The sequence below is a fragment of the Diutina rugosa genome (assembly GCF_008704595.1).
Source record: "Diutina rugosa strain CBS 613 chromosome Unknown scaffold39_size132508, whole genome shotgun sequence".
Classification (NCBI taxonomy): domain Eukaryota; kingdom Fungi; phylum Ascomycota; class Pichiomycetes; order Serinales; family Debaryomycetaceae; genus Diutina; species Diutina rugosa.
Window position 1 is genome coordinate 77,860 of NW_022995058.1, and position 23,208 is coordinate 101,067.

The 23,208-nt window shown below is 50.0% G+C and overlaps 7 protein-coding genes across 7 annotated transcripts; 1 reads left to right on the forward strand and 6 right to left on the reverse strand. All coding sequences in view use genetic code 12, as the record gives it.

Moving 5' to 3' along the window:
- Nucleotides 1–2,349: 2,349 nt before the first annotated feature.
- On the reverse strand, nucleotides 2,350–4,413 carry DIURU_000201 (fungal specific transcription factor domain-containing protein; the record flags this gene model as incomplete). The annotated part of the gene is made up of 1 exon (XM_034154615.1): nucleotides 2,350–4,413. One exon carries the CDS (start codon nucleotides 4,411–4,413, stop codon nucleotides 2,350–2,352), a length of 2,064 nt encoding a protein of 687 aa, XP_034015012.1.
- Nucleotides 4,414–7,297: 2,884 nt separating this feature from the next.
- DIURU_000202 (RNA-binding ribosome biosynthesis protein) lies at nucleotides 7,298–9,811 on the reverse strand (the record flags this gene model as incomplete). Its single annotated transcript, XM_034154626.1, has 1 exon — nucleotides 7,298–9,811. One exon carries the CDS (start codon nucleotides 9,809–9,811, stop codon nucleotides 7,298–7,300), a length of 2,514 nt encoding a protein of 837 aa, XP_034015013.1.
- Nucleotides 9,812–10,407: 596 nt separating this feature from the next.
- Nucleotides 10,408–11,019, reverse strand: DIURU_000203 (uncharacterized protein; the record flags this gene model as incomplete). The annotated part of the gene is made up of 1 exon (XM_034154637.1): nucleotides 10,408–11,019. The coding sequence occupies one exon, from the start codon at nucleotides 11,017–11,019 to the stop codon at nucleotides 10,408–10,410; it is 612 nt and encodes a 203-aa protein (XP_034015014.1).
- A 1,764-nt stretch (nucleotides 11,020–12,783) lies between these two features.
- Nucleotides 12,784–13,542, reverse strand: DIURU_000204 (uncharacterized protein; the record flags this gene model as incomplete). Its single annotated transcript, XM_034154648.1, has 1 exon — nucleotides 12,784–13,542. One exon carries the CDS (start codon nucleotides 13,540–13,542, stop codon nucleotides 12,784–12,786), a length of 759 nt encoding a protein of 252 aa, XP_034015015.1.
- Nucleotides 13,543–14,464: 922 nt separating this feature from the next.
- COQ5 (2-hexaprenyl-6-methoxy-1,4-benzoquinone methyltransferase) lies at nucleotides 14,465–15,391 on the forward strand (the record flags this gene model as incomplete). The annotated part of the gene is made up of 1 exon (XM_034154659.1): nucleotides 14,465–15,391. One exon carries the CDS (start codon nucleotides 14,465–14,467, stop codon nucleotides 15,389–15,391), a length of 927 nt encoding a protein of 308 aa, XP_034015016.1.
- A 1,928-nt stretch (nucleotides 15,392–17,319) lies between these two features.
- DIURU_000206 (PPN1 endopolyphosphatase family protein) lies at nucleotides 17,320–19,416 on the reverse strand (the record flags this gene model as incomplete). Its single annotated transcript, XM_034154670.1, has 1 exon — nucleotides 17,320–19,416. The coding sequence occupies one exon, from the start codon at nucleotides 19,414–19,416 to the stop codon at nucleotides 17,320–17,322; it is 2,097 nt and encodes a 698-aa protein (XP_034015017.1).
- A 1,385-nt stretch (nucleotides 19,417–20,801) lies between these two features.
- Nucleotides 20,802–21,557, reverse strand: RFA2 (Rfa2p; the record flags this gene model as incomplete). Its single annotated transcript, XM_034154681.1, has 1 exon — nucleotides 20,802–21,557. One exon carries the CDS (start codon nucleotides 21,555–21,557, stop codon nucleotides 20,802–20,804), a length of 756 nt encoding a protein of 251 aa, XP_034015018.1.
- Nucleotides 21,558–23,208: the final 1,651 nt, after the last annotated feature.

Genomic DNA, 23,208 nt, shown 5'->3' on the forward strand with positions numbered 1-23,208 from the left:
GCCATGTCATCGACCCTCATCATATGGCTTATAATCTCTACTTATGGATAACACCATAATCCCCATGCCGGCGCCTGTAAAAACGCAACCACCAAAATCCATGGTCACTATTCATAGTAAAAACTAAATCATGAGTTATAAACCATATCTAATCTTATTTGCTTCTAATTTGTGGCTTTATGTCGTCAACTATAAGCGCCGATTTTGAAATCGCGCAAGCTTAACCCGGCAATCGACGCCAATTCCTTCAAAACAGGACAAAGTGATGTTGTTATTGGCCTTGGCAGTTGTATTAGAGCTGGCTTGGCAAGACAAGTTACCTAACAATTCGGGAACCATGATATTATCAAAGTAGCTCCCTGCTGAAAGATAAGTGAAAAAACCCCATCGACCAGTCAAGATCGAGTAGTAAATGACGTAACTTTTGCCAAAGAGCTTTTCAAAAGCCTCAGGCTTCCCCAACAAAGCCAGCACGGCTCTTACCACTAATTCGTCGCTGTTTCCACCTGAACCCGTCAGCAACACTACAGCATCGTTGAGCTTGAGTTTAACTGTCCACTAAAGCTCCAGAACCATGCTTGGTTAACAATTAAGCGTCCGATTAAAGCGCTCTTCACAGAAAACATTGAAGAGGTCCAACTATTCAACAATAGGGTAAATTTTGGTCCCAATTGCATAAACAGTTGCCAGCGAGTGTTTTGTGAACTTCAGCGACCCTTCGAGACCACGTTTTCTCAACAAAGTTTGGGCAGCTCGGATCATGGCATCTTATCGGGTACACGCTCTAGCCACAGCTCCACTATATCATCAACAAGATATTTAGCAATCCGTGGGTTCCAGTAGTCGCCTTGACCAATCAATTTAAAAATGACGCGGTTCAACAGGTAGCCCTTAAGCGTCAATGCAGTGTCGGGGCCAAGCGGTGTGTACTCCTCTTTGCGAACCATCTGTCCCATCAACTGGCGAAGCTGCCAACGACTGCAGTGTCGTCGGAGCCGCCGTTTGCGCCGTTGTTGGCGTGGTTTCTGTCATCTCCCTTACTCCTCCATTGGCCGCCAGCGGCTGAGAATGAAGAGATGCTGGACGGGGCACCAGCGGTCGCGGGCGTCGCAGACTGATGATGATATTAGTCGGAGGTCGTCTGGACAGAGGACGCGATGCTGTAGTCGAGGGATTCAGCGTAGGATTTGCAGAGCGGGCCTCCAGTGGCATTGGGCTATTCAGAGTAGTTGAGTCGGTGGTTCGTGCCCTAGCGGGTGGCGGGGTGCGGCTGGGGGTCGGGGAAACTCCAGTCCTTCCGGTTGCTTCGAGGAACGGTGGGTTGGTGCTATGTCTAGCTTGATGCTTGACCACATTGCTGTGACCTTCACATTCCACTAGACGAATGCAGTGCGTTCATCGTCCGGAAGAAGCTTAGATGGCAAGTCGTACTTTCTTAGGATCAAGGCAAAAGTTTTATCAGACATGATGTGCCGACGCATGCTGGCGAGAACGGCAGTTCCACTTTAACGGCGCAAAATTCAAATCAATGAGGACACCGCATTTTTAGGCGGATTGGCCGTTTTAAATAGCCTGCTCATCAGTGAGAGGGTGGTTGGAAACCAGACGACAGCATGGAATAATCGGGCAGTGGAGGAATCACTAAAGGTAGGAGGCTGCTCGAGGTGGCAACAAGATGGGGCACAGCTTGTTCTGGTTGGCGTCTGTCGTTCGCCAGTGTAGCCGAACGCAAACTTTTCACACGGGTTTCCACCAATTAGAAAGTTTGAAGGCTGTCAATGGTTGGTTTACACCCAAGACAGCTAGTTGATTTCTCGATTTGAAGTGTGGTAGGGAAAGATGTTACTCTCGCACTTTTCCTCGAGGATCACTACACTATGAATGCCAGTGCTACCCAGTGCTACAAATATGAGTTGTACTAGTGGGGAATGAATCAAACTGGACGATGTGTCTAGTTTGGGTTAAACTGGCTGTTATTCATTTGACGCTGAAAAATTTAAATATTAAGCATAGCGTTACTCTCCACTTTTAGCAATGTTATTCGCAATCACCTCAGCAATCTTGCTAACGAGGCAAGGCGACGAGCATCATTTGGCCAACCCCAGTTTACCGATAACTGTACCTACAATGGCCCATAGAATTAGGTTGAAGCATAAAGTAAGACCGCTCAAAACATTTCGCCCGAATAATTTGATTTGTCTATGTATTAACTCTGAAGAAACTTATAATCAAATGGTGCCGTATGACTTCGTCACGGCCCATTTCCATACTCGTTAGTCCCACCAGTTATCTCTTCGACAATGGTTTCAAAATCATAGGTCATCTATCAATGCCACCAGCTAATTTCCTTCAGAGCCCCCCGTTGTAAAAGAAGGGCCCGCCCAACGGGCCCAGAGTATCGTACAACAAGCTCAACAACATGTTCTGGTCCATCTCCTTCTGCTGGCCGCTTGTCGTCGCCATCCCCACCTTCTCGCCCATCACTTCAAGCACGCGGATACACTTCTCGGCGCTCTGGCTGTGGCGGCGGTAGCGGTCGAGAAGGTCAAGCCCCATGTTCCACGCCTCGTCGAGCTCCTCCGAGCTCACCGTAGCCATTATCCCCGGCTGGAGCTTCGCTGCCAAAAGTACGGTGTTTGCCGTGTACACGTAGAAGATGTTATACCAGTGGGCCGGAAGCAGCGACGCCCCGTTATCGGCGTCATTAACGTGGCCGCCAATATATTTAACCACGCGAATAGCGGTGATCACACACTGACCCGCTACCGCCGTTTGCGCCAGTCCCAATAAGTCGTTCAGCACCAGCTTCGCTGGCACGAGCACTGACCGGTAAAGCATCATTTTCAAGTGTAAGTAGCGGAGACGAAGCACGTTAGCCTGGCGGGCCCAGCGGGGCTCGATCATCGCCGCATCGGGTCTGATGAACTCAGGCACGCCGTCGCGGAACCGGTTCAATTTCTTCTCAAACTCAAACACTTGCACTAATATATCGTCGATCAGCAGCGGGGCAGTGGCGGTGTAAAACGTCTGGAGCACTTCCCCTAAGATGTGGTACAATTTGATCGTCTGCTCAAAGAAACAGAGCTCCAGGCGGTGTTGTTCTTGGGGGACATTAATCCCTTCATCGGTAACATACTCGTCATCAACAGGCTCGACTTCTGTAGGCAGCCAGTCAGTAACCATAAGCGGACGGCCAAACGTCAACAGCACGATCCTGTCCATCACCACACAGCCGGCCCAAACTCTCCGCCTCATCTCCCGGTAGATGCACAGCAGTTTGTGTTTCCCCATTGGCAGCGTTGGCTGTGGCTTATCCAGCAGCAGCGGCAGGCGGGGGCACGGTTCCTGGTCGTGTAGGCCCAATCCCTGAGCCATACGGATCGCTAAACCAATATAGTTCCAGCACCCGGCTGATTGAGGCGTCGCCTGTAAGTACTGGCCCGTTAGGAGTAATGCCTGGACTCCTAATAACGAGCCTTGATCCATCATATCCACTCTTAAAAGGTGTTGGCTGCGGCGAAAGAACACTTGCGAAGTGGCCATCTTCTCGTCTAAGTCCACCAGCGGCAGTAAAAGCGAGCCAATGGCCATAGTCAAGTTCAAAATGCAATAAAACAACGTGTTTTGAACCCCGTGCCCGTCCCAAATCTTTCTATAGGTAGCCATAAATGTGGGGCGGTGAACAAACGGGTATAACGTCCATGCGTAGGTGAAATAGTCGTCGACAAATTTTTCCGCCACTGCCGGCGCCGGAAGTGCGACATCGTCCAAATTGTCGCTGCCATAACCCATCAGGTACACCTCCAGTTCGGGCTCAAAGGGCACGGCGTTGGCGGGGATCTCGCCGTCGACTTGGGCGGATAATTGGTTCAAAAACAGCGCCACCGCCAGCCGCCCGTAGTAGTCGTCGGGGCGCCCCGCGCCCATGCCGTCGGTGTCGGCGCCGGTAGTGCCGGAGTTTGCCGGCAGCGCCGTTATCGGCACCGCGACCGGCGCCAGCGCCGCCAGCGCCATCAGCGCCAGGGTGACGAGGGGCGCCGCCGTCGCGCTGGCACTGGCAAGCGCCCGGAGTCCGCCAGCGGAGTGAGTCGAGTGGACGCTGCCGCGCCCGCTGTCGTGGCCGCTGCCGTTAGGGAGCGGGAGCGGGAGCGGCTCGGTGGGGGGAGCGCTCATCGGCACGCCCGTGGTGGTGTTATCCGCAGTGGTAGTGGCGGCGGCGCCGTTGCCAGCGCCCACCGTCGCGCTGGGCGCCACCGCCGCCGTCGCCGCGGCGCTCAGGGCGCCGAGGATCGGGTCGAACCCCACGGTGGGCGTCAACGGGTCCGTCCACGCTGGCGCTGGCAGCGGCGGCCGCGGCTCTTGGTCATCGTCGCGCCCGTCGTCGCGCCCGTCGTCGTCGTCGTCGCCCGCCATCGCCTCCAGCGGGCGCCGGCGGCGGTCGATGCCCAACTTCGCTTCCAACTGGCGCACGTAGTCCTCACTGACGTGGCTGCGCGAGTAGCGCTTGCCGTAGACACACTCGGCGCCCCGCGCTGAGCACGAACCGCACTCGGGGCGGGCGCCGTCGCACTTTTGTTTGCGGCGGCGACAGCGGTCGCAGGCGGCGTCGATGCGGGCGCGCTTGGTGGTGGGTTTGGTTGGGGTCGGCATCGCCTCGCGAAACCACGTCGGAGCTACTGGCCATATATATATCATCGGAGTGCGGTTCCGACGCGCGCGAATTTGTGGGGTAACTACGATCACGGTGCGGTTCAAGGTGGTGATGAGATCAGGGCTCGAAATTGGTAACAATGATCAACAAAGCCAAGCACAAATTACCAAGAAAATTAGCAATCAACTAATACTTTTGTAAATATCATTACTTTTATTGTCAATGTATGCTTTTTTTTGCCCTTGAAAGAGCTGGTAGCGCTGTTTCCAAAGGGAAATAATGTCCGGACTTATGAGCCCCGGCACGGTGCAATTTGTGTCCGAGTGACGGTGTGACGAGCACTCTCCGAGACGGGTAATTTCGCCTCTCACGCAAAAAAAAACGACCGCATTCGCTTATCCGAAACAATACCCGCCCCACCATGGTTTCATAAATTATTGGTTTGTGAGTAGGGTTAACCCTTGCCCACCCTCACTGACGACGAATACGATCCTTCATCTCAATGATCTCCACCAGACTACTCTCTTCATCAGTCAATTGGTTGTCACAAGTTGACTTTGAAACCTGAGGTGAAACATTGGCTGGAACGGGTATCACCTGATGGTCAACCAAACCAAAATAATTCGGACGACAGTGAACCTGATCGAAGCTCACCTATCCAGTGGAATCCGACTATCTACGCCAGCCAATTGGAATTTGACTCGCTTGCTAGTGTATCAACTTGATGTGTTGTTCTGTACAGGAAAAGGCTGTCTCCTAATTAGTTTGATCTTTATCTCCTTGATTAATTTCTCCATTGGCAAATACCACTGTTACGGTTTTACATACTGTCATACTATCACCCCAAATTCCTTTAATAATTGACTACTCGTTTGCTGGTTGACTTCTGTACGTGACATGATTGCTGTTTTGAGACTCCGTTACAATTATATCGCTTCCCGATGATTGAGCAATTACTGCGCCCAGAAATTAACTATTACTGAGCCATTGCTATGTTGTTTGAAGTCGAGTATTCATTAAAAACTGCCACTCCATGTGAAGGTAATCCACGTCGTATCTTGTCAGATTACTCATTGCCATCGCTATTCCGCTGGTTCCTTTGAAAACACTATGTAATGAGCCATGTCTGCCTTTAATGCCCTTCGTCGACAATTTTCAAGAGGATAGCCTCGTGTGGCTACTATTTGAAACAGAAGACGTAATATCAACGTTATATGGGGAACTGAACAAGGAATTTTGCCCATATGTTTTTGCTGTTATCAACAATACGAATATGTTGCGCAAGTTCCGTTACTCTTTAATTTCATCGTCTTGGGAGATTTGCTGATTATAATATTCCCCCAGTGGGTTATTAATTATTGAACAGTAAAAACAACTTAGTGATGCTGGTTCGGTTGTTAAGGCACTTCTTAGTCAACGCCTGCGACTATGAATGAGGTAATGCTCCGCCTACTAATGAAGGAGAATATTATACCACCACAACGGCCACAATACTCCTCGACAATTCGTTGTTATTTCCATCTCAATTTTCAAGTGCTGCTACTTCTAAGTCTATTAATTCGTTGTGACTGCCTCCCATTCGCTCGGTGGAGGGCTGAGCTCTTGGGTACAAAGACGCTGGCCACATTGATGTTCAAGACTTTTGAAAGAGCTACTTGTTTCATGATGTGTTTGTCTGATATGCTACATCCACCATGGACATTCAACTTGATGCAGACGTTCCTCAGACTTAATTGCTGTCCAATTTCTACGCGAGTTCAAATCGAATTCGTCGAGTCGGTATTCGTCGATAACAACTATACTGCTAATATTGGTGATGAGCTTCTAGACGGCCGGACGCTTAAGTTTTGATTACACCAAGGTATTAATAGCTACCAAGTGCCACCGGCGCAATATATATTACCAAACGGTTCCACCATCAGGCACTGGCTACAGTCTTTTACCAACTATTTGCTGTGACCGTTGTGTGTGAACGCGTTGTTGTTTGTAAGAGACTGGGAATAATCACCCTGGCAATTGTTACCATGAGAATTTTAACTTTGAGCATTATCACCGTGAGAAACTATACCATGAGGTTATTACATCTTGATTGAAGTCCATCATCTATATCAATCCAAGTCTGTCACGCTGTGAACATACTCGTAGCTACCAAATAGTGTATAGTAAGAGATTGAGACCTCCATACTTGAAACCCAAGGCAATGAGAAAGATTTGTGGAATCAGGCATTTTCGAACTCTTCGTTGAGTGTCATCAGTCTTGATCACCTAAAGACGACACCGATGTTTGTGGTTGGAGATGGCATGCCTACAACCATTAACTAATGGGGTTTCCTACATTCACCTTCGGGACTTATTTGTCTTGCCATTTTGAGGGGATGGAAGTAGCCCCACCGTATCGCCATAAACGGAAGTCAAAGGGGATAGCCTCTTCCAACTTGAAGCACCAGTGGAAGCAAGCAAAGATATGGAAGAAACAGCCAAGAAGTCATTCTCATATGAGTAAACACTTGCTTGATTTTATTATGGGCTTCAAATGTGACGGTATTTCCCAATCATCGTGATATCTTTATGTCGCAGCTAAAAGAGGCAGTCTAGAGAGTACCATAATTTGAATGCATTACCTTATAAATATAAATACTCATAAACCTAGGCGAGTTCGTCGTCGTTATCTTCTTCCAACTGGGTCTTCCCTTTACCCATCCCTCTCATTTCTGCCAATTGTCTTGTCCCTTGTTGCTTCTGTGCTTTAGCCATCATCTTCTCGATTTCCTCTTCCGGATTAGCCAGGTCAGCTTCGGCATATTGCATCACTAATCTCCGCCCTAACAAGTGGACCCCCTTCAATTGGTCCATCGCTGCTTCAGCTTCTTTAGCCAAAGCAAATTCCACGAAAGCAAACCCTCTCGCCAGCTTATCAAACTTCTTAGGCACTCTACACAGCTTCAATTGGCCAAAAGCACCCAAAAGCTCAACCACGTCCTTACGTGTCGCCTCAAACGGTAAGTTCTTAATGATGATTTTAGCCGACCCCTTTTTCTTCAGTTTCAGCTTAGTTTCATCGTTTGTGTCAGTTTGAGTTCCAGGGCGGTGGGAGAGTTTCAATTGGATACGGTGTCCCTGAAGCACGTACCCGTCCAATGTTTTAATCGCGGTTTCAGCCTGGTCCTTAGTACGGAACTCAACGAAACCATACCCCATCAGTAACGGTTTTGACGTATCTTTAGGGTTAGGCTTGGTTTTAACCACACCGACAACAAACCCAGGAAGACCATCAAACACGGCGCTAAGCTGAGCCAGCGTTGTTTCAAAGTTTAAGTTCTTTACAAATACTGAAACCGTAGGGCCTGAAACAACATCATCGTCGTCATCAATCTCATTGGTTTCGATGGCATCTTCAGCAGTGGTCTTAGCTTCGACGACGGGCTCGGACGACACAGCGCCAGCGGCCTGTTTTTCAGCATCGGTTGCAGCACGAGTGAAGATCCCCTTGGGACCCTTTTCAAGGTACAAGATCCCCTGTTTAAACTTCCGATACAGTAACTTTGAAAACGCCAGTCGCGCCAGTGGCGCGTCGCGGAATTCCACAATGGCGATGGTGGCGGCCTGGGGAGGCATTAGAATCCGGTCAATAGCACCGTAAGGAGCGAATAACTCACCAATCTCGGATGAGGACGTGCCGTGGGGGAAGTTCTTCACTAAGATGATACGGTCATCTTTTTCCTTAGCCGTTTCAAACAGGACAAGGTCGACGCCGTGGCTCTCAAAATAGCGTCTCACTTCGCCGATGACGTCGGCCTCAGCCAAGGCCTGTTTCACCGCCAGCAGCGACAGCGTCGGGTCAAGCAACTCGCGTTTGGAAACCCCCAACTTCTGCGCTACCAGTTCGAGCACGGCGTCTTGACTCATGTATAATGAGTTCCACTGGAACTGTTGTTTCGCCGCCAGCTGTTTCCGTTTCAATTCACGCTGTTTCTTTAACGGCATGTTTTTCAAATCAAACTCGTCCAACGTGTGGTCTTTTTTGGCTTTAGCTGGTAAAATGTGAAGCAATCTCCCTTGGAAGATGGTTTTATCGAGGGCCTGAAACAGTTTCACCGCGTTCTCCGGGTTTGAGAATTGAATGTAAACAAACCCCTTCAGCTTACCGGTACGGGTGTCGACAGCCACGTGTACTTCTTCAAGGTCGCCAAACTTTTCGAATAGTTTACGGAAATCGTCTTCGGTAGCGGTATAAAGGATATTGCGGATGAAAAGACGTCCCGTAGCGCGGATGGTATCCTCGGGTGTGGGTTCAGGTTCCACCGGTGGTTGTTTCAGTACTGGTTTCAGCTGTTGTTTCAGTTGTTGTTTCAGATTATCATCATCATCATTTGTTTGTTTATCTTCTTCATTCTCGTCATTATTGGCTTCGGCCATACGCTTACGCCGCTGGATCAACCAGTCCAAATCAGAAACGTTCTCGTCCCGAGCAAGCCCATCGTCCTCAACCTTCTCTTCAACATTGTCCTCATTGGTTTCATCATTATTGGTCAATGGGATCATCATTTCCTCGTCTTCTTCATCCTCCTGGTTTTTAGCGCCAAAGTCCTGGTATTCGTTATCCAGATCATTTTCCTCAATTCTGGCGGTTTCAGCTTCCTGTTCAGCCATTTTCCGCTCAAATTCAGCCGCCAGCGGAGCCCCCAGCCCGTCGGCGTGGTCGTTATCCGCCCACAGCCGCTTATCGTTCAAGGCGTTAATGTACTCCTTTAACTCCGGGTTGGCGTTAATTTCGTCGTCAATCGTATGTTTCCTCGCCCGTTTCAGCTCCTGGTAACGTGCTTCTCTCGCGGCGAGTCTCTGTTCCTTTTCCTCAAGCATTTGCCGTTTCCGTTTCTGACGTTCTTTCATCGAAAGCGGGACGTTTTCGTCACCAAACAGTTTGGCAATCTCAACCGAAATTCGGGCAGTGTCGATAAACGACATATTGAAATATTTGACCGCAGCAGCGGCGTCGTCGTCGGAACGGAACCCCACAAACCCGAAGCGGCGGGACTCGCCCAGCCGTTTCCGCATGAGTTTCACGTCGGTGACGGCGTAGGCGCCGTCGTGGGCAAAGTGCAGCCGGAGCTTGGCCTCGTCGAAGTAGGGAGGAAGCCCCTTGACGATGACACGAGACATGGTGGGTATGCTAGTAAGATGCTAGTTAAGGGTGATGCGATGAGCCGCGTTATCGCATCGGTCACGTGAGGGGTTAAGGGGATGAGATGGGGAAGGAAGCTTTACCACGAAAAGGAAACTACCATCAAAGTTGAAAAAAAATGAATTGATTATGGATTTGAATTCTTTGGTGAAATTGACTACCATGATTTGGATGTCGGCGCTACCATCTGAGGTCTGATTGAATACAACCTGAACTGATCGGTCATGTGTGCCACAATCACTGAAATCAGTTGTTGGTCAAGGGATTTTGCGTTTACTGTCCCACCATCAATTGATGTTTATTGATTTCTTCGACAATGATCCCACCATCAATTACTGGTTACGCCATGGCTATGAGAATAATACCAACCATGATCAAAGTGCTACTAAAGTGTTACCAATTATGTTTCGACAACATCAACCATGATTTTCAATGCTGATACCTTTGATTAATCCCTTTGGTTGATCCTACGTTGGTGTTGCTCTAGTGTCAGCGCTACCATCAAAGCTCTATTCACGAACTAACCAATGGTGTTCCCGTTTGTGTATCCTGCTATAAAGCTAACCCATACCAATTACTTAACCCAGGTGTTGATTGCTAGCGCAAGCACCGTGGCCCGTTGCCGTTCATCCAGAAGCGAATCGTCAATGATGAGCATGTTACCGCTGAATTTAGCCATTTCCACGCCCTCAACTGTCACTACGCCGCGATCACTGGTGCCAAACACCAGGTTAATCATGCGTACCCAGTGGTTTGGGTCTCGGATCCGCGTCAGCAACTGCCAACCTGATATCCTCCGTTTCGCTTTACCTAACCGTTTAAGCACTAGAGCATCGGCTAGATCATAACCAGGTAAACTTATGGCAACTTCCCGCCCCATCGACCGCTCAATATAGCCAATGGCCTCGTTATGGCGTACAAGCTTCAAGTTCGGAGTTACCTTGACCGGAGTCATTATCGCCAGCGGCTCCGCCACCTCCACCGTTGCCAAAACCTGGCCGTCATCATTAACTATCAGCTTGGACAGTGAATCCCAGTGGATTACCGCTTCGTCAATCACATCAAGCAACTCCTCAACAAAATAAAAACCCGTCAGTGGGCGGCTATAGCACTGCTGGTGGACGACGGTGGCGTCCAATTTGTCAGTGGCAGCAGTATCGTCAGCGCAATGGGTGTATTCAATCATCTATGCTAAGAAAAAAAAGGTGGGCGTGGTTGCTCTTTTATGGCCCTCAGCCCCCGTCATGCTTGAGGAATATTATGTGGAGGCTTTGATGTTCCAGGCACTTTCGGGAGTGAAAGGCAAGGGATCATAATCGGCAGTGACTCACTGCAATCCATCGCTGCAAACATCGCTGCAAACATCTTTTCGGTTATGAGCGGCAGATCTCTTGAATCCAGCATTAAGCATCGTTTACAAGGTAAAGAGCGTGGGGCATTATGACTGACTTAATTGAGGCTCCCAGTGAGACCAATGGTTGCAAGAGAAATGCGATAATTGATCGAATCTATGAATTGTTGATTGGCTTCGTTGGCGTCTTGGCAATGGAAGCAAAAATACGTTTTGTCAATGAGTTTTGCCGCATATACGTTGAGTATAAACAGGCGCTGCGATGAGGGGGGTGACACTCCGAAGCGGCACCTACTTAATCTGGTAACCGTAAGGCGATTACGTCAGCAAAACATCTAACGGTGAATCCGATGATCGGAGTATCACCAAATATTACCGACAAAATGTTTCACAAATGTCACTGACGTCGAAACCGTTAAGGTGGTGAAGCTATTGTTATCGCCAAAATTGCCAACCTTGATCGCCCTCGTGGGTATATTGCGCTGGGAGCGGAAGTTGGTCGGCATCTACCAAATGCGGTAACCGTTTATCGCTTACGTACGCAACCATCTTCGAGCTTTGCCTCCACTAAGGGAACGCTTAATACGGTAACCGTTTCTCGCTTACGTAAAGCGTACCATGTCGTCGCTCAATAATGGAATCAGTTAGTCGCTTACGTATGCTCTTTACCCCTACTCCATCGAGTAAACGTTGGTCGATTACGTACGCAGACTATCACTGCCAGCTCAATCAATTAGCACTCTCAATCAGGTTGAGGTCATGGAGAAAGTCTTGGCTCGGGAACGGCCGAGATTCAAGCCAAACTAGCCCCGATCTCGTAAATGATCACAAAGGGGGTATATTCTTGGTGAACTCGATTTTCTTGGTCAATGCTACGTATACACTGAGAGAATGGGTGAACCAAACTTTGACGGAGACTGACTATTTTACGCTAATGAGGAGAAATGTCACTGAAAATCCACGTGATGCGAGCTCTCACCAAACCCTCCTTGAATGCTCAAGAAGTCAACATTGGCCTCAGTCAACTTCATCTTCGAAAACTTCAGAAAATTCCCTACTTTAATCACCAGTGAGACTCATCCTGACTCTACAACACGTGGATTCATTCGTCACATTTCACTGATATTTACAATACTAAATTAGTCACCACCAGCCGCACATAAAGAGAGCTACCTGTGACTCGGGTTGGCCTTGTGGTTGACTCTGAAGACCCACGTATACCATCGATAGTCTATATCGATTACGGTGAGGACACGACACCTACCATCGACGATGCCCTAGTTCCGTTTATCCGCGTTTGTGACTCGACACCCCCCCAGGTCTCGCTTAAGCTCCTTTGTATTTGACTCTCGCCTCCCACGCGATGCAATGCACATAATCTTATGTCCTCCCCGGACGGCAGGTGGACACGAGATGACCTTCCAGCCACTCACATTCCACACGTGCTGCCGGCTATTTAAGGTTCCAACAATCCCCCCCTGCGAGTAATTTGCCCCTTCCTGGCGATATGATTTGCAGACGATCTCTACAGCATTCCATCCTCTACTACGACCATGTCACGAGTACTCTCTATTGTCTATAAACTTCACGGTGTCAAAACTAGGCATTTCTGGGGTCCAAGTAGTCGATGTTCAAGCAGGCGGCAGTCGCCACCAAAATCACCCTGTGGTCGGGCGTGAGTCTCTGGTCGAACCAGAGCACCGATGAGTGCTTTAACGGTACTCCCAGCGGCGCCGCGTCGACCCAGGCGACGTCGTCACCGACACCGTACCTCCGAGTAGCGCTGGATACGGTAAACCGCTGTTGGCGTGGGGTGGCCAGCACCTCACCAAACAGATGGTACTTGAGCAATTTGCGGTCTTCAAGCGTTGCAAGTTGATATTGTCGATGAATATAGGAGAAGGACTGAGTACAGTGGCCCAATTCCAAGTATTTTCGCTTATTGGTCAGAGAACACCAACCTGGAAGGTACACTTTCGTCTCACCATTTATAAGATGGCGGGGCCGTTTGATCACAAGCATGACGTCGTCAGTCTGTGGATGGCGTACCTCAATCCGAAACAGACGGTCGACTCCGGTATCGTCATTATCCATAGTTTCCGGACTTTGGTCATGAATGGTGGCAAGCACTATCCCCTGGCCATCGAGCAATTGGCCTGAAACCAGCCTTCTATGGAGCTTACGCCAAATGACAAGGTCTCTATCCACAAGGCTAAAGATCTCATAATTGTATTGCGTCTTGGTGGTGATGGTTGTCGTTGAAGCCGACACTTCCGTGGCCTCGGTGGCCTGGGTTTCCTGGGACTCTCGACTCAGACGTGACGAGTGGGACAGTCTCAGGAGCCGTTTCATCAGCATTAGCAGGATCCGTCTTGATTTTGAGGGCAGGGACTGAGAGGAAGTCATTGTGGGAGGTGTATTGGCAGTGGCAGGGATGGCTTCCCCCACAGGGGATAATAAAGTAGGCGACGACAAAACGAGGATGGTAGCAACAAAAGTGGCAGGGATTGGGGACGGGTAACCTTTATATTGAAGGGCCAAATATTTTTTCAAATGCCAGACACCGAGATGCTGTCACGGGGAGGGGGGTGGACGCCTATCTTTATGGGCAGCAAACGGAGATTGTTAAGCATATTATTTCGCAGCTCAGGGGCAGGGTGCGTAGCGCATGGCGGGAGACACCCACAGTTGCGTGCGCCGGGCTTTGGCTACTAGGGTGCCAGCAAGGGCGGGCCAAAGCAAGCCAGCAGCTCGACCCGAGACGGCGAGAGTCGAGTGAGAAGTCTAGAATTAGCCAGCACGGTCGTAGCTCTTTGATAGCATTAGAGGATGGTTTATCGTCGTTTGGGATGGCAATGAGGGGAAGGCATCAATGGCCATTATCAGTTGTCAACGCGAACCACACTATAAATTGCCATCAAAAGGAGACTGTTAGGAGATGAACTTTAACGGATAAGATACCAAACAGACGCTTGGACGTTTTAGTCTACTCTGGGGAAAAAACGTATGTTCTATTTAGTCACAGCTCGGTGTCAGTTCCTACTAATACCAGCACCGCGCTTTACCCTACTCTCAATTGTCTTGTCAACGGTTAGGTCTCGGCATTCTTGTCACCACACAATAAACACCAAATAGCACCCCGCTACTCCACCACTACTCCAATCACCTAAACACAATGTGAAACAATTGAAACAATTGAAACAATTTCCAATTTATCATCTCCTCAAGGACTCTAAGCTTCCTTGAGCCTTCATTGCTACGCGCGCACAATTTTCATCCAATGATCAAGACCCAGGCGCCCGTGCTCCGCCGAGCCGCCATGGGGCTCAGACACTACTCTGAGCCTCCCAAGCCGGCCTCGCTGACACCAATCCCCCTGGCTTCCAGCCAAGCCCCTCCCACCATCGGCGAAACCACCCACTTCGGCTACCAGACCGTCAACAAGAGCGAAAAGGAAAAGCTCGTCGGCGGCGTGTTCTCGTCGGTGGCCCGCTCCTACGACGTCATGAACGACGTCATGCTGATGGGCGTCCATCGCTTGTGGAAGCACCACTTCATCAACCGCCTCGACGCCGGGATGAGACCCGGCGCCTCGAGACCGTTGGACTTCTTGGACGTCGCTGGCGGTACCGGCGACATCGCTTTCGGCCTCATTGACCATGCTGCGGAGAAGTTTGGCGACTATAAGCTGACAATGACCGTGGCCGACATCAATCCCGATATGTTACGTGAAGGGGAGCGCCGGTTTAATGAAACGAAGTGGGCGGCCGACCCCGAACAAAGAAAGAGATTCTCGTTCAAAGTGCAGAATGGCGAAGTGATGGATGAGATCGAGGACTCGTCTAAAGATGTGTACACCATCGCCTTTGGTATCCGTAACTTCACCGATATCCAGGCGGGGCTCAACACTGCCTACCGTGTTTTACGTCCCGGTGGTGTGTTTGCCTGTCTCGAGTTCTCGCAAGTGGAAAACCCTGTGATTGACATGGGCTACCAGGCGTACTCGTTCGGGTTGCTCCCGTTGATGGGGCAGCTCATCGCCAACGACCGCGACCTGTACCAGTACCTTGTCGAGCTGATCCGCAAGTTCCCTCCTCAAGAACAGTTTAAGCTGATGATTCAAAAGGCCGGTTTCTTCGTCCCCGAACCGGGCTACGAAAACTTGACCTTCGGCGTCGCCGCCATCCACTTGGGCGTCAAGCTCTAATGTATATAATAGAGAAATAGATAGATCGAAAACACGTCATAGGTTAATGATGCCGTTTGAAGCTGACATCGACTCGAGGTAATGCGATGATTGTAGGCTAAGTTTGGGTGATTGATTAACTTCAGAGTAATACCCTCTTCTCGTGTGAGATTAGGGTTTAAGGCTAGCCTCTATCGTATGACGTTTATCATAAGACCCTGAAGCGCTTGTTTCAATCAGAGCCAAGCTAATCAGGCTAACAGAGGAAATCGATTATAAGCTATAACTACCTCCCAAATAAAAGATATGGATGAATCGTTTAACAGTCAAGATATAATACTCAACCATAGACGGTTCCCCGGGGTCTCCCCTTGGCGTCGCCACCACCTGCCTCGGCCTCCTAAAGTTTATAGCCTAAGCCCGACGGCGCTGGCGCCCCTGCGAGCCTCGATGCTCACGTTTTTAGGTTCATAAAGAACACCCGCCACAAAGCGCTTAGCGAGGCCGGAATTTTCGTAGTCTAGCAGCAGTAATTAATTACTGCTTTGAAACATGACTACTATATATGTTTCAGAGGTGGTTGGTGGGGGCTGGTTGCCAGTTGCGGTGGGGGGTGGGACCTACATCGTATCTTATCGTTCCTCACAGTGGCCGGCGGCGGTCGCTCGCCCTCGATTTTGGAAAGCGCCTTTCTCGGAGCGCGTTACCAGCTGCTGCCTGGTGCGCTATCAAGGCGCCCACAAGCGCCAGCAGATTACCGGCCAGCCATCACGTAGTCCATGGTCAATAGGCCTATTTCACACTAAAAACGCACGCAATTTAGTAAGTTGACACCGGCTGGACTCTGGGCTCGGCCCGGGACTCATCGCCGTTGGGCGTCGCTGGCCGCCCCATATTACCCGCTCAGTGACGGCGCCTCGTTACCGCGACTCGGCACTATACCTACTAATTAAGAAATCGTTCGATTGGGCCCAAAATAGCAGTACTGCGTCGATACTACCTAATTTCCAACACTACCTACCTTGCCTAAGACCTAGAATTAGGCCATAATATCTGGTAGAGGTCGTGGTACGGGGTGCGGGGAGTAGACGACATACCCTTCCAGCCGCACGCGATGGTGCGACACCAGTAGACGACGATATTTAATGGCGACGCGTCTAAGTCCTATTGTAGCCACTTTTGCTGAACAAATCAACCTTCAAAACTAGATCAAACGCTTATCAATGTAGAGATAGACCTAGAAATGGGTTTTCCCACGATTCGGCACCCTCGGGGGGCGTCGTGTCTGCCTACCAACCCTAGACACTGAGCGCGTTTGTGGGCGTGGCGCGCGCGCGCCCTTTGCGCTGATGGCTACTACCGGGAAAAGGAGTGTGTACTGTGTTAGTGGAGTACCCCCTCCGCCATCGCGCTAACACTAGCCTCCTAGCATATAAACCACCCATTTCTCCACAAAACCAAAACCAGACCAAAACCATCCAAACTCAAACACCGAATTGGTTTGTTCTTCTGGCTTGCGATGAACTCGCTCCACGATATCCAGCGCAGCCGAGGCCAGTACCCCGTGGCGACGACGGTGGCCGACGTCCCCGACCGGGTCGAGGTCCAACATTATTCCACCCACTTGTTGTTTACCGTGCAAACGACTCAATAACGAAGAGGTTTTACGATGTTTTAATGATTTGATGACTACATTTTGCTTGGGCCCAAGCTAGAGACGATGATATTTGGATGCCATTTGACATGGCCCTGTGAGACGACTGCATAGTTAATGAACAATTTACTACTGATACTTGAGGAAATGGTGAATCTGTAGGCTAATTCAAGTTGTTGGTGGGTGGCACTGGGTTGTTCTGCAACATCGCCAAGATGGTCTACTTTGGTGAGGACGCCAAGTGAGGGTGTGGTAATAAACTACAAAATTTACAAAAAAACGAGGACAATATTATCTACTTTTTGATAGCATCGAGACACTTTTGGCGCAAGTCCAGGTTGAACGTCGACACCACGCACCAGTTCTCTTCCAAGCACGTCTTGGTCAAGTTCCCCTTCTTAGAGAGACACTTTGGGGCAAACGGCGAGTACCGGTACTGCAAGTCGATGTATTCCTGGTTGAAGGCGATCGCCAGGGTGTCGTTGATGGGCTTGACGACGTTTCGGTGCCAGAAAGTGGCGTTGAGGGGAGCGTCGGCCGGCCACTGGTGCTTGGGGTCGTACAAGTCACGTGACAGGTACTCGTACTTATACTGGGGCAAGTCACCGTTGTTATTCAACGTTTCGTTCAAGGCGAGGTAGTAGTGGTGGGCGTTAACAATGTTGAACAGCTCGTCCTCCACCTCGTAGTAACGCCAGCCAGGGTTGTTATTGGTGCCGGGGGTGATCAGCGGGGCCACCAAGGCGAACGCCGCCGGCTGGTCGTTTTGGTAACTGACAAACACCTGGTCTCTGTGGGTGTGGCCGTAGAAGATCCCGGCGATGGTGTAGGGTGAGAATCTCTGGACGATCTTCTCAAAGATCTGCGATTGGTAGGCCTTGGCGTCGTTGTCGTTGGGAGGGATGTGGGCGGCAATCCACACTCTTTGGTCGCAGGCTTCCAGCGCCACGAGCTCGGAGACAAGCCACTTCCAGGTGCCAAACAAGTCGGGGTCGGAAGTACAGTTGATGTAGCCCCACAAGTTCTTCTGGTAGTAAGTGTTCAGGTTGAGGATGATCACTTTAAGCCCTCTTTCAGTGACGTAGGAGAACCCCAGCAGGTGCGATTTGAGGTCCTCCCGCTTGGCCCCGTTGACCCAGCCGTTGTTGATCCACAACTCGGCCATGGCATCGTCGTCCCAAGTATAGTTTTGGTTGTGTTCAAGCTGAGGCGGCGCCACCTGCCCGTAGGGGAAAGTGTCGTGGTTACCGAGCGCAGGAAGCACGGGGATGTTTTCAAAGTACTCCTTCATCAATTGGAACGAGCGAGTCTCCTCTTGCAAAGTGGTCTCAGGGGACGAAAGCTCTTTGATGTGGTCGACCAAGTCACCGGTAAAGAGACAGAAATCGTACTTGTTCTTCTTTTGCGTTTGGCCAATCTGGGCGAGGGAAATGTTAAGCAATACTTCGGGCAGATCGCAGAGGTAGTGACCAAAAGGAGTGGCGGGAGTCAGCACGTAGTCCCATCCGTTCTCGGCAATGTAGTCGACATAGTCACCCTTGTTGTAGGTACCGTCCTTGAGGTAAGTGACATTAGGGTAGAAGCTGAAATCACGAGGAGTGATGCCAATGGCTTCGTAGTAGTCGGAAAGGTTATAGTTTTTGATCAGGGGCAAGTCCTTGTTGTACGAGTTGACGGCACAGCAAGTACCGGTGGTACAGTTGGCTTCCGTACCCACACGGTAACTGAGCTGCAAGTGGAAGTCACTGATGTGGAGCACGTTGAAGTGCTTGCGGGCATGCTTGTTCTTGTGCTTGTACTGAGGCTCCCGGTGGTGCTTGTCCTGCTTAGCCGGCCACCACTGGTCGATGCCAAACTTGTTGATATCGATCTTGGGAAGATCGCACACGGAGTGCTTGTAGTAGCAGTAGTACAGCAAGTCGTCGTCGTTGTTGATGTCGAAGTGCTTGAGCATCTGCAAGAAGTCGTTGTCCCAGAAGTTGATACTCAGATTCAGCGCCTTATCCTTCTTGGTCCAGTTGTCGTAGTCGGTAGTGACGAAGAAATCGACGGTGTTACACTTGGACGGTTTCTTTTGCAGCTGGATACATTTCTTGAAAAGCATAAGACTGATCAAGTGCTGGTGGTCGGCGTCAGAGTCGTACAACTCCCGACTGAACTTGATGGTGTGCTTGCACACGTCGCAGTCCAGCCCGTTGTACTGGGCCAATTCCAGCAATCTGTCGTCGATCCACTGGTTGTCGGCCTGGTCCAAGTTCCCCAACACGCCGGCGACGGAGAAGTCCTTGTTGGCCTGAGCGTCAAGCTGCTGAGCCCGGATCAGGTGGCGGCCATTGATGACATGGGCGGAGGCCCACGATGCCACGTAGAGTAACGGCAACAACACCTTCATCTGCTGGTTATGGTTATCCTCTGGCGTTGATCACAAACTCATCGGTTAAATACTACTCATCGCCGAGTCTACCACGTGGACGGTTAACAATGGGGGGGGTTTAAACGCAGAGCAGAAATGCTTCAGCCTCGGCGCCGCACCCCTCGTGGCAGGGCGCTTCCCCCTTCCCCGGTGACAATCGACTGCATTACAGTGTGTTTACATTCACCATGTTGCCGAAGCGTTCCCGACATGACAGTACTGTGCCCTAAACGCTCTCTGTTAGCTCACCATATCTATCACCGCCAATATTCTATCATCACCAATTTGCACCCCCCCATTAGACTTCCCACCCCGTATTCCGATACATCTCTCTCTGGCGGGGATCTGTTGCTATCGCCAATCAAATTAACGCAGTTCTCCTTTCTTCATTGGCAACCGATAAACGTCCTGCGTGTAGCACGCCCTGAGTAAATGTACCTGTAGCCCGACACACGTTTTTGCTAGGCCCGCAGCCAAGCCGACTTTTTTTTCCCCTACTATCGAGGGGTGGAAATTGTGTCAAAAGCGACTGAAGAGTGCCCTATATACTACAGCATCCGCCGATAAACAATATACCGTAGTGGTACCGGCTGCACCGCTTATTGTAGAATGCGGAGATCGCTCGCGTGAGGGGTTTGTCGAGGTTATTGTGGTAATATAACCCCCGCCACACGTGCATCGCGACGCGAGGCATGTGTGTAGGGTTGCTGGTGCCTGTTATCAGCATGCTAGCAACGGGCCCCCCTGAGCGTTGACAATGGAACGTCCCACAGGAGCCCCTATTTCATGTAGTCATAGCAGACGAAACGCTCATTTTGCAACTTTTCGATTGTGTTGACGATGAGTCGATAGTTGTCGGCCTCTCAAAACCAGGGCTTAGTGCCCCCACACGTGGTGGTTACAATTGTCCAGTGTATATGTGCTGTTATCAAAATTATTATAGTATCTATTTACACGCTAACCTTCTTCTTCTTTCTCGTCAAGCTCGTCAAACTCCTTCTTCCAGACAAGGTTGCCCTTGGCCTTGGTCACCGTGGGGAACAAGTTGTCGAACACCTCCTGGTACCATTCCACGGGGATGAATTTAACACCCTCCTTCACTTCTTCGGGGATCTCGTTGGCGATGTCCTTGGGGAAGATGATGGCCCCCAAGATCTTTTCACGCAACGCGCCGACGGGTAACACGATATGTTAGCCATCTTTGGAGTTTACTCAGTAATCAACCTCTAAGATTGTTGAGATGAGTCTTACTCACAAAACTACAATCCCTTGACTTTTAATCATTATACAGTCCCAATCTGGTGTCGTTTTCCTCTGTTTTAATACATGTCATTACATACAAACCATTCATTAACCGTCTTGCCTTAGTACTGCTCGACGAGCATCCAGGTGTTGTCGTCGGTGCCGTTATACAAGATCCCATCGTCACGCAACAATTCTGCTTCCGCTTCCACCACGTCAAACGCCACCCCCATCAGTTCGGCGATATACCGAGTAGGTACACCCTCAGCCATCAGCGGGGCGTTCGCTCTAAGGAAGTCCAACAACCGGTTGCGGAACTGGCCCGACCCCGGGCCCGCCAGGTCGTCGTTCTCACTGACAAACAACAGCTTTTGACCACCGCTGCCGCCGTTGGCCGTCAACCCCTGGGCGTCGGCGTAGACGGCGATCGCCCGCAAAAAGTGGTTCGTCACCTGGTTATAGTTGGCGACAAGCTTGATTCTGGGGTTAGTGATGGTTTTCCGGTCCTGGAACATCTTGATTGAGCCACACACACGGACCCACTTCTCCGCCATCGCGCTATAGTGCTCGACCACCTCCTGGTGGGGCTGGGCCAGATCGGTCCATTTCTTAAACACAAGCAGCCCCGTGCCGTCCTCAATCGTTAAATCAATAGATGATTCTCTTTCTCCATCGACACGACGGATAACCCCCACGAACTCCACTTGGGCGATGTCGACGCCGTTGATGCTGAACTCGTTGTCGTTGTTGGCCAGCACCGAGTCGTTGATTTGTTTGATGGTGACTGGTTTGAGACAGTTCTCTCTAAACACCCGTTGCAGACTATTTTGGTCTTGGTGGTCGTCGGCGTGGAACCCGCCTTCTCCGTAGTTAGACATGAGCTGAGTGTAAGACGCGTCGCGCGCGCCGTTAATGGTGGCGACCAGCGAAGGGAAGCGAGCCAAGCGAGCGAGCGAAAAGCTGAGAAACCAGGTAAGAAATCTATGAATTTGAGATCATTTGCTATAAACTTGTGTGGATTGTAGCTAGGTAACACAGAAATTTGAGATATCACTTTGCCGAATGAAGACATGGTTGGTTTTAGGAAAACTTAAGGTAAGTATGTTGAATTCTGATGTGGAATTATCGAATGGTTATTTTGTCGTCTTAGTAACTCAAGCGTGGATGGCTTTCATGGGCCAAGGTACACTATGATTGGGAATATAGGTGGTTTAGGGTGAGTAATCGCGGGTATGGGACTCAATATCCATCACACGAAGTTATTGTTGCCACCTAGTAGTTTTCTAGATGTCTATTTGATCATGTCAACTTTGAGAATTGAAATTTCTAGGGCCAGCTATGGATTTCGGGGGATGGGGATGCGAGTAGTATAAACGACACTAACTTGAACTATGTACTTTCAAAATTGACTTCAATATGCTTATTACAATCTCTGCATCAAGATCTAAACATCGGAACCGTAAAATTATCAGAAATTTGCCAAATGGCGATAGCTTGGTAATTCCTCTAGTAAATGTCGAAAAACCCGAAATTTTACAAATTTCAGAAGTCTTTGGTAGTATAACGGTTAGTATTTCCGCTTGTCACGCGGGAGATCGGGGTTCGATTCCCCGCCAAAGAGATTTTTTTGGATCTTAGGGAGAACATAGGCTTATGATTAAGATAGCCATTACTCCATTCAACCAACAGTGTCTTTCGGTTGAGTTTGTATTCGGTACCTCGGTCGCAGGGTGCCACGTCAGCGGCAGTGATACACGCCCACCCGCGAACCTTAATCGGGCCATTGATACCACCAGTTGGATCTAGCACAATGGCGCCTCACCCCGATTTAGACCTGAGGCGAAACCCCGACGATATATCGGTATGTTCCACGCGTCACCGCCCCAGGGGCCCCATTCGCATTAGTCAAGTGGAAATAAACCTCAAAATGGAGCCTCAGGGAGCCTCAAGGAGGTCGCCATCATTACTTGACTACACAGTTTCACTACCCCACCACCGCCGTTTCACTAACCACGTGAAGCAAGCCAGCTGATCGTAAACAGTACTAGACTACGCGTTACGCGTAAACTAACATTCAGGTACGTGTTGTTGTCGTCTAATTTCTGGTTTCACTGGGAAATGTCTCAGTTAGTCTCGACAATCGCATTTGCACCGATCCTCACTCCCTCGCTCCTAATAGGGAACCACACCTCCAATTTTTTTTGTGCCTCTGCGCGACCTCCCACCACGTTTCGTGGTGAAACTGTCGTCAAGTAGTACTGGGTAAAGCCTCGAGCAACTCCCCGCACCACCAGATCCCACCCACTTGTGTCTTTACAATACCTCAACAAAAGTGCTAGCTCCACCCCATCTCTCATGACCCCTTTTTTTGACACTACTGTATCTCCTACGATTTTGTTGTGTCTGGCGGCTTCCATACCTAGAGGCGCAGGGCGCCATAGTGATTTTTTCCAGTGAGGCTGATCGCCCTGCTGCGACAAACAATAATGCCCGCAGCACCATAGCGAAAAAACCCACTACGAAAACATT